Source organism: Colobus angolensis, unplaced genomic scaffold, assembly GCF_000951035.1.
Source record: "Colobus angolensis palliatus isolate OR3802 unplaced genomic scaffold, Cang.pa_1.0 Scaffold36, whole genome shotgun sequence".
In the NCBI taxonomy this organism is placed as follows: Eukaryota; Metazoa; Chordata; class Mammalia; order Primates; family Cercopithecidae; genus Colobus; species Colobus angolensis.
The window spans coordinates 1,007,264-1,017,523 of record NW_012116932.1 but is presented as its reverse complement, the minus strand read 5'-3'; the positions used below and the strand labels follow the sequence as shown (position 1 = coordinate 1,017,523).

The 10,260-nt window shown below is 60.4% G+C and overlaps 1 protein-coding gene across 1 annotated transcript in view; it reads left to right on the top strand.

The window, feature by feature from the left end:
• RFX1 (regulatory factor X, 1 (influences HLA class II expression)) overlaps positions 1-10,260 on the top strand; it is a 33,263-nt gene that overhangs the window by 4,677 nt on the left and 18,326 nt on the right. The window contains exons 2-6 of the mRNA XM_011953397.1: positions 5,668-5,777; positions 5,993-6,076; positions 7,023-7,130; positions 8,579-8,695; positions 9,744-9,839. Coding sequence (XP_011808787.1) covers positions 5,668-5,777; positions 5,993-6,076; positions 7,023-7,130; positions 8,579-8,695; positions 9,744-9,839 — 515 coding nt within the window. The remainder of the gene's footprint in view (positions 1-5,667; positions 5,778-5,992; positions 6,077-7,022; positions 7,131-8,578; positions 8,696-9,743; positions 9,840-10,260) is intronic.

Genomic DNA, 10,260 nt, shown 5'->3' with positions numbered 1-10,260 from the left:
TGCACTCCAGCCTGGGCAACAAGAGTGAAACTCCGTCTCACAAAAAAAAAACGCTCCACACACCCTGTGCCCCTACTAGCAAATGCCAAGCCCCTTCCTGCCAGCCTCGCAGCCTTGCGCACTTCCACCTATCCCCTCACATACCTGGTCCAGCCCCTCTGGCCTTCCTACAGCTCCACAAATCCGCCAGGCTCAGTCCTGCCTCCTGACTTTTGCACTCTCGGTACCCTCTGCCAGGAGCACTCCCTGCCCCAGACCCTCTGGGAGCTTGCCTCATCTCCCTCAGGTCTCTGCTCAGACACCACCCTTCTGACTCCCACACCTCCCTGCCCCTGCCCCCACTGCTCACTCTCTGTCTTCTTGTTTGTTTGTTTTTGAGACAGTCTCACTGTGTCACCCAGGCTGGATGCAGTGGTGCAATCTCGGTTCACTGCAACCTCCACCTCCCGGGTTCAAGCGATTCTTCTGCCTCAGCCTCCTGAGTAGCTGGGATTACAGGGGACACCACCACGCCAGGCTAATTTTTGTATTTTTTGGTAGAGATGGCATTTTGCCATGTTGGCCAGGCTGGTCTCGAACTCCCTACCTCAAGTAATCTGCCTGCCTTGGCCTCCCAAAGTGCTGGGATTACAGGCATGAACCACTGTGGCCCGCTGGTCTTCTTAACACTTATCACCACTTGAAGTTATGATAATGGGAGGGTGGGGGTGCCCACCTGCAGGCAGGGCTCTGTCAGTGCTCAGTCTCTGTGGAATGACTGAGGAGCACCAGCCTGACCCAGCCAACAGCCTAGAGGAGCACCTAGCACAGCCATCATGTCCTGTCAGCTCCCGCATGGCTGACTGTTTGCAAGAGGCCTCGCATGTCACCAGTGGATGACTCCGCTTGGCCCCCAGAGTGTCTGATGGGTCCTAATCTACGCCCTAGGTGTGGGTCTTACCTGCTTCAGGGTCCAGGCTCCCTAGAGCCAGGGTCTGGAGTGGGCACACAGCTCCAGGCTCCACCACTCCCCAAGTCCTTCCACTCTTGGCCTTGGCTTCTCCAGCTCTTCCCGCACTCCCCCAGGGAGGCCCTGGTGCTTCAAAGTCAAGACCAAGTCCCCGCACTTTGGGAAGCTGAGGCAGGCAAATCACCTGAGGTCAGGAGTTCAAGACCAGCCTGGCCAACATGGCGAAACCCCGTCTCTAATAAAAATACAAAAATTAGCCAGGCGTGTTGGCGTGTGCCTGTAGTACCAGCTACTGGGGAGGCTGAGGCAGGAGAATCGCTTGAACCTGGGAGGTGGAGGTTGCAGCGAGCTGAGATCGCACCATTGCACGAAGAAGAGCAAGAAGTCAAGAGCAAGGCATGGTCTTTGGGTCAGACAGAGCCAGGCAGGACTCTAAGTAGCTGTGGGGCACGGGGAGGTGACCTGTCTCCCCCATCTTGGTAGTGCTCCCAGGAGGGTACTCTGTACCCAGGAGGGCAGGCCGCAGCAGCCCTGCTGTCCCCGTCAGGCGGTGGCTTAGTCGCCTTTCACAGTGGTCCCAGGGAATTTCATTTCCCTGCCATCCACGTTCTGGCAGTTGCCAGCCTGTCCCCAGGAGGGTCACTGGGCAGTGCTTCCTGGATTTGTTCTGAGGAAGAGGAGGTTGGCTTGTGCCCTGCCAGCTGTCCCCTCCCCCACCCCTGGCAGTAACTCCCCAGCCTTCCTCCCTGACCCTCTGCCAGGTTAGCGTCCCTCCTCATCTAAGGGTGGCCGGGGCCACGTGAGCGCCCGGGAAGCGGGAGTAACTGACACCAGTGAAGGCTGCCATAAGGCACCTGGGACTTCTCCCAAGCCAGGAGCAATCGGAGCTGACCAGAGACCCAGGGAGTTGGCAGGGAAGAGGAAGGGAGGGGCCTGGACCCAGACTTGGAGCCTGGGGCTGGACGCCAGCCGACACCAACACCAGACACAGCTCACCCAGCCCCAGTCCACGCCTGCCCTGCCTAAAGGTGACTTTGGAGGTGGTAGGAAGGAAGATCAAGTTTCCCTTGTCAGGAACGATACTAGATCCATAAATCACTGTTCTCAGAGGCCATCAGACTCTCCCAGAACCCAAGGCGGAAGGAGCGTGCTGTGGGCTCTGGCAGCCACTCCCGGGAAGGTGAAACCGAGCTGGCCTACAGGGAACGGGGCCGCCCTGAAGGAGGGGCCGAGTCCAGCCCTTCTTCCCCGCTTCTCTCTCACTTGGGGTTTGGGGGGTCCAAGAAGAGTTGTGTCCAGACAGGGAAGTGGAGGGTGTTTGTCAGCGTTCTCAAGCACAGATGGGGAAACTGAGGTTGGAGCAGACACAGGACAGAAGACACTGGGGGCAGCAGGGTCCCCTCCAGGAGCCCCTGGGGCAGGAGGCAGAGAATCAGGTGGCCTCATTTGTCCATGGGGAAGGGGGCCAGGTCCCCACGGTGGATGCCAGGAGCCCAGCTTCTCGGGCCTCCCCTGGGCTCCCCCAAGTAGCTCATTTAAGGTTTGAGTAGGTCTAGATGGGCAAGTGCGGGGCTCGGGGAGGACGGGTGCCCACTTGTCAGAGTCATTCCACTGCTCAGAGACGTTGATGTGTCAGATTCAGGGACAGGAAATCGGCTGCCGTTTCCTGAGACAGTGGGGGCCTCCCTGGCCTCCTGCACATGCCCAGAGTGGCGATCTCCGGCAGATAGATGCAGATGCTCACTCGCAGACTCAGTGCCACCCCCCACTTCCCCTCCTGGCTTCCCTTCCCTGAAACACAGAGAGGGCCAGACCCAGCAGTGGAGGGGCCCTGCCCCGGCCGCAGGCAGACAGGGACAGCTGCACAGGAAGCCCTCATCCGCACGAGTCGCTCAGGCTCACCTGTTCAGCCTCGTGGCGCATCCCCTGGTGCCCTTCTGGGCTGGCAGGCATGGGGTCCCAGCCTTGAGGGCTACCCCAGAGGCAGGAGACAGGCAGGGCTGCTTCCTGGAGATAGCCACGTGGTCCCAGCAGGTCCCCAGGCCTCCTCCTGCTGTGGGTCCTGCTCAGGGACCAGTCCCTGAGCCCTGGAGGTGGTGGGGGCCAGCTCACCACTCCCTGCCCACCTTGAGCTTCCTGGGTGAGACACTATCCCTTAGGCTGGGCCTGAGTCCTTGGGCCCCACGGACCCAGGTGTGCAGGGCCGGTCACGTGACTTGGGGCTGTCTCGGGTTTCTCTCAGGAGGGGCCCTCTCAGTGAGGGCCTCCTCCCTTATGGCCCAGGGAAGCCTAAGGATACCAGGGAAGATTCAGCAAAACATAGGGGCCTGTGGAATTGGCTGCACGGGCAGCTGGTCAGGCAGGCCTGGGATTCACCAAATGCCCCACAGCCCACATGTGGCCACGCAGAGGCCTCCCCCGACACCTCCTCCCACATCTTGCAACCCCCGCCCCCAACACACACCCATGCCCTCTGTCCTTGACTTGGCCTTTGCATCTGCCCTGGGCAACCCTCCTGTCCTGTCCAGGCCCCTCTCCTTCCTGTGCCCTGCCTGGACACCCGAGACCAAGTCTGGATACCTGGGTCCCCGTAGACCCCCAGCTTACTTTCCTTCCTGTGCCCATATACCGAAGTCCACACATCCCTGCCCTTGGGGCTCAGCCCAGGCAGAACCAGTGACTCCAGGTTCCATGTGTGGTATGAGGTTTGTGTGGGCCCAGAGGGGAGCCTGTGTCATGGCCTGCACGGTGGACGGCGCATTTGACCTTGGACAGATCACGTCCTTGCTTCTGGTCTCTGTTGCCTTGTCTGAAAATGGGTAATAAAAGCTCTTACTGTCAGCTGGGCGCAGTTGCTCACGCCTGTAATCCCAGCACTTTGAAAGACCGAGGTGGGCGGATCACTTGAAGCCAGGAGTTCAAGAGCAGCCTGGCCAACATGGCAAAACCCCGTCTCTACTAAAACCACAAAAATTAGCTGGGCGTGGTGGCGGGTGCCTGTAGTCCTAGCTACTCAGTGGGCTGAGGCAGGAGAATCACTTGAACCGGGAGGCGGAGATTTCAGTGAGCCGAGATTGCGCCACTGCACTCCAGCCTGGGCGACTGTGAGACCCTGTCTCAAAAAAAAAAAAAAAAAAAAAAGAGCTCAATGTCAGCCGGGCACAGTGGCTCATGCCTATAATTCCAGCACTTCGAGAGACAGAAGGAGGTGGACATGCTTGAGTCCAAGAGTTCGAGACCAGCCTGGGCAATATAGTGAGACCCCCCCCATCTCTACTAAAAATACAAAAATTAGCCGGACATGGTGGTGCATACCTGTAGTCTCAGCTGTTTGGGAGGCTGAGGCAGGATAATTGCTTGAACCCCAGGGGACAGAGGTTGCAGTGAGCCAAGATCATGCTACTGCACTCCAGCCTGGGTGACAGAGCGAAACCCTGTCTCAAAAAACAAAAAAGCTCTTACTGTCTCTGGCTGTCCAGAGTCTAACATAACACCTAGTGTGCCAGAAGCAACACTAGCGTCTGCAGTGATAACTCCTTGCCCGTGGCCCTTCAGTCCTGCCGGGGGTTGGATAAACCCCTCTAAATCCACAAGAAAAATGGGCCTGGGACCTTGGCTCCTTGGCAGTGGAGGAAGGGCAGGTACATGTCCACCCCCAGCCCCACCTCGGCCTCTGGAGCTGCTGGGGGTAAACCAGGTCACATGGAGGGGATGGGATGGATGGCGTCCCAGCTGGGGTGAGGGTCTTCTAGCCAGCGCCTCTTGGGGACGCTTGCCTCTACCCCCAGCACCGCTGCTAATCACTTAGCAAGATGTGCATGAAATTTGACCTGTGCCTGCCCGATAGCGTCTCCGGGTACCAACCTCCCTCCTCAGCCCGCAGCGCTGCCCCAGCCCCGCGAAGGCCCTGTTCTGCTGGGGAGGGGACTGTTTTCCCAAGAGGGCAGGCAGGCTCTCCGCAGCCACCGGGGGGATTAGCGCCCCAAGGTTGCGGGTATAAAGCCACCTGCACACCCTGCTGTTCTATAGAGGCGGGCAAGGAGCAAAGAGGACCAGGCAGGCCCCCCTGGATGGACAGACGGACAGGGGGCGGGTGGGGCGGTGGGGGATGAGCACCATGTTCTATGATTGCCTCTTCTCAGCTGCCTGTCAGCGTGAGTACCTGCCTCCCCCACTCCAAGCCCCTTGTGGTCCCCACCCCACTGAGGACAGAGGGTCAGGGAGGGAGGACTTGGCCACAGGCTAGCAAGACCTTCCAGGGACCACTCCTCCAAGCAGCTTCCACTCCTGGGAAGCCAGGGGTCACCCCAGAGAATGTGGCCCCAGCGCCTCGGTCCTTCCAGCACTGCCAGGATCCTGGAGTGGACAGTGAGTTCCCCTCCTGTCCACAAGTCCTGTCTGCTGGGAAGGGTCCAGCCTTCTGGGTCTTGAGCATCATAGCTCTTCAGTCACCCTATCTGGTCTGGCTTCAGGATGAGGAAAGCTGACGAGGGCTGCTTCCAGGTATTAAGGATCCTGGGTCCTGCAGGCCCCAGCCCACTCTGCCGCGTGGGCCCCTGATGGGTGCAGTCAGGGCTGGCTGGGGGTAAGCAGGACTTGGAGGGGCCTGACCTTGCTGGGGGTTGGCTTCAGGCTGCATCTTCCCCTCCAGGTGGGCTCAGGCTTAGGCTGGGGGCGGGGACAGCAGGAAGAGCTGACCTGGTGGCCCTTCCCCACAGAAGGTGCCATGCGGGCCAGCGAGACGGTGTCGGAGGCCAGCCCTGGCTCCACCGCCAGCCAGACCGGTGTTCCTACTCAGGTGGTTCAGCAGGTGCAGGGCACCCAGCAGGTAGGATGCGGCCCTCCCAGGGGGCGGGGGAGGGCCTGTGAGGGGGGCAGTGCAGATTGCGGCCTTGGGGGCCTCGCCTCCCCTCCCTGCTTCCTGCTGGAGCCATCTGCTCACCTGTTCTTATCAAGACGTGCACAGCAGCCGCCCGCCACCCAGCCGCACCAGGCCTCCCTGGGGGAAGCGGCAGCTCAGCTCCTCCTGCCTTGTCTCCACAGCGGCTGCTGGTCCAGACGAGTGTGCAGGCCAAGCCGGGCCACGTGTCGCCCCTCCAGCTGACCAACATCCAAGTGCCCCAGCAGGTAAGGCTGGTGTACCTGGCCCCCACCCTGGAAGCCTCCCTCAGGGTGGAGGACCAACCCCCTGTGGCAAACCGGGATCTGTCCTCACCAGGATTGGAGGAAGATGCCCCATCCAGGGGCTGCCCTACCTCCTGGCTCTGGGCAGTCACCTCCCCAGGGTGAGACTATCAGGCAGGGGCCATCAGGGACAGAGGAGCTGCAGGAGCCATCTCAGCAGAGAGAATAGGATGTATAGTTGGGAAGATGGTTTATGGGTCCAGCCTGGTGTCCTGAAGCACAGAACCCAAGGCCAGGTTTCGAGTCAGGAGTCCATAGCCAGCACAGGGTGGTCTGTGCCCCAGAAGGCTGCACATGAGGTGCCAGGCTCACCCGTTTCCGACTGATCAGCACAGAACTGGACATAGTACTGTTGGGTTTTGCAATGGCTCAGTCTCGGCTCGCTGCAACCTCCGCCTCCCAGGTTCAAGCAATTCTCGTGCCTCAGCCTCCTGAGTAGCTGGGACTACAGGCATGCATCTCCATGCCCCACTAATTTTTGTATTATTAGTAGAAACGAGATTTCACCGTGTTGGTCAGGCTGGTCTCGAACTCCTGATCTCAGGTGATCTGCCTGCCTCGGCCTCCCAAAGTGCTGGGATTACAGGTGTGAGCCACCGCACCCGGCCTAGTACTGCTGGGTGTTAAGGATGACAGCACATTCCACATGGCCTGACAGTAACTCCGGCTCTGCCACTTCCTGGCTCTAGGACCTCAGATAAGCGCCTTTGCCGTCCTGAGCCTTGGTGTCACCCTCTGCGAAGCGGGGGCAGTAGCTGAGCTTCATCAGGGCTGTCAGGGCGATTCTGTGAGCTAACAGGAGTGAAGCACTTAGAATGTCGCCTGGCACTGCGCAGATGCTCGGTGCTGTCATCAGTGATCTGCCTTCCCTCTCCCTCCCTGGCTCCAGGCTCTTCCCACGCAGCGTCTGGTGGTGCAGAGCGCAGCCCCAGGCAGCAAAGGTGGCCAGGTCTCCCTGACGGTCCATGGTACCCAGCAGGTGCACTCACCCCCAGAGGTAAGTGGTGGTCCTGTCGGCCGCCCTCCCCCCGATGTCTCCCCAGGTCAGCAATGTATCCCTATAGTATATTTGGGGCTCCCTGCCCCCCTGCCAAGCCTACTTGCTCCCCCAAAGTCCTGCTTCCTTCTTCACTCCCAGTGCGACGCCCTTCTTGACCCCAGGTAGGGTGGCTTAGCTGCCCAATTCCTGGATCTGCCAGCTCTGAGCTAAGTGGCCGTGGAGCTCTGCTCTGGGAGCACCTGCCCCCAGGTGATTTCCTAGGTTGAGATGGCCCTGGCAGCTCCAGCTCAGGGAACTGCATTCGAGAAACAAAGCGGGTTCCTCTTCCCTCCGGAGGGTGGGACAGTCTCTTCCAGGAAGCCTTGGACCACAGGGTAGATTCTGGGGACCCCACCACCAGTGAGGGTGTTGAAGCCAGGCTGTGGATGCTGTCTGCATCAGGAGCTCAGGGTCAGATGACTGGCCCGGCCGCTTTCCCATGTGGGACTCCGGGCAGGCATCTGAGCTTTGTTTTGTTTTTGAGACAGAATCTCGCTCTGTCCCCCAGTCTGGAGTGCAATGGCTCAATCTCAGCTCACTGCAACCTCCAGCTCCTGGGTTCAAGCGATTCTCCTGCCTCAGCCTCCTGAGTAGCTGGGATTACAGGCGTGCGCCACCATGCCCGGCTAATCTTTGTATTTTTAGTAGAGATGGGGTTTCACCATGTTGGCCAGGCTAGTCTTGAACTCCTGACCTCAGGTGATCTGCCTACCTCGGCCTCCCAAAGTGCTGGGATTACAGGCGTGAGCCACCGCGCCCGGCCCCTTTGAGCCTTCTGAGCCCCCAGTTTTCTCTGTGTCAAACAACTGATGGTATCAACCACCCCTTAGCTTGCGGTGGGCATTATAGCCTGAGGCACAGCGGGGCTCAGAGCAGACACAGGGCTCCATGGCCAGCCTGCCTGGGCTCAGCCCTGTGCCTCACCACCTACAGCCGTGTGACCTGGGGCTTGTCCCTTCCCCTCTGCCCCTCCATTGGAAAGTGGGAGTGCCGTGAGATTCCAATGAGTACATTCAAAGCACTCAGTGCAGTGTCTGGTGGGAGCTGGCCCAATATCACACCAGAGGCTGCTGTCATTGCTATAACCTTTGAGGATCAGCCCCTGGAGAGCGTCAGGGGTGCCGGAGGCACCACCCACCATCAACCAACCTTGCTGGGGAGGGTTAAACCCCCATCGTTGCCAGGAGTTGACTGGGGCCATTGCAGGGAGTAGGCATTTGGATGCATGGGACACAGTCAGCAGCCTGGGTGGTTGGGATAGGTCCCCACAGGCTGCCACCCTCCCCAGACAGCTCTCCTGAGAAGGGTGCGTGTGAGGGCCCGGGTGTCCCAGAGGGAGTGCGAGCCCACCCCAGAGAGGATGCGAGCCCACCCCAGTGGCACTCCTGTGTCTCCTTCCCTTACAGCAGTCGCCAGTGCAGGCCAACAGCTCTTCCAGCAAGACGGCTGGGGCCCCCACGGGCACGGTGCCACAGCAGCTGCAGGTCCACGGCGTCCAGCAGAGTGTCCCCGTCACCCAAGAGGTGCCAGGCCAAGGCGGGCAGCGGCTCGGGCCAGGGGTACCGGCCAGGCAGCCTCTGCAGCCCCTCATGGCTGTGCCTCTGGCCTATTAGAGCCCAGCCCATGTGGGTCCAGCCCCGGCCTGCCACCCTGGCCTTTCATAAGCATCTCTCCCTGTTTCCAGCCTCAGCATCCTGGGGCTGGAGGATGGGGGAGCCATGGGGAGGAGGAAATTGGACCTCCTGGAAGGAGACTGGGGCATAGTGTGCCAGGGGAACCACTTGGAGAAACCACCTGAGCCTCTTTGGGCCCATTTGCCTGAAGGAAGCCCCGAGGCCACATCCTGGCTCCTTCTGGGCAGGGTTTCAGGGAGGGGACCCAGCGCCCAAATCCACACCCAGCCTCTGCAAGGAGGCAGAGCCCTGAGCCGGCGCAGGTTAACACACTGGGACTGTGTGCCACCTGGTTGTTACCAACGAAGTTGAGGGGTTCCCAGCCCCTTGAAAACAGATGAAATCCATAGACCCTTTCCCAAGTGTAAACAGAAACCGTGTCCCAGAGAATTCACAGATACTCCCCTGCCTGGCGCTAGAGCCCCCCAAACCTCCAGACCTGGGTCCAGGCCCCAGCTTCTCCACTCAGCACCCTCTTCCACCAGCCTCCATCCCTGGCTCTGCACCCCTAGGATAATCCCCGCATCCCCACCACAGCACAGAAGAGGGCAGACAGTTGACATGGGGGGGCGGGGTGGGGACGAAAGATAACCCAAGGCCTTGCCTGCGGGTTCTTGGCACAGCTTCAGGGGCCTGTAGGGACAGGGGGCGGAGAGCAGAGACCCCGCAGTTAGTCCCAGGTTCAACTCAGCCCTGTCGCTTCCTGGGAGCCTCACTTTGCCCCTGTGAGTAGGTGCCCATTAGTAATGGATCCAGCACCCTCCTTGCTTGGCTGGAAAACGGCGGCCTCTTGCTTATGGTGTGCTGTGAGCTTGACAGAAGCTCGCCCGTGCAGGGGCTGGGTGGGTTGACGGCCATCGTTGCCATCGTCATCTTAACGTTGCCTTTCCCCTCCCAGAGGTCTGTGGTCCAGGCCACTCCACAAGCTCCCAAAGCCGGCCCGGTGCAGCCGCTGACCGTGCAGGGCCTCCAGCCAGTCCACGTGGCTCAAGAGGTGTGTGTCTCCCCCTCCTACCCCAGGGGCAAAGGGGCTGGTCCCGGGCTGGGGCTGGGGAGTGCAGGCCCCTGAGGCCGCAGGGAGGGAAGCCTCAGTGAGCTGCAGACCCTGCCCTAGAGCCTTCCTCTTTCCTGGCCCCCTGGCAGCTCAGGGTCCAGGTTTTGCTAAGAGAGATCTGGATTCAAATCCCGCTTCTTTCTTGCGTGGCCCTGGGTCAGTTCTAACCCCTCTTCGAGACCCCGGGCGGCGGGGATCTTCCCTCGGGTGGCTGCGTGCGCGCTCAGCAACCCGGTGGGTGGAGGCCTGGAGCCCCACCCGCGGCCGTCCCCGTTGACCCCCCAGTGTCTCTGTTTGTCCTCCAGAGCTCAGACAGTCAGTTTCCCGCTAGGAAGGCAGAGCAGCGAGATCCCCGGCCCAC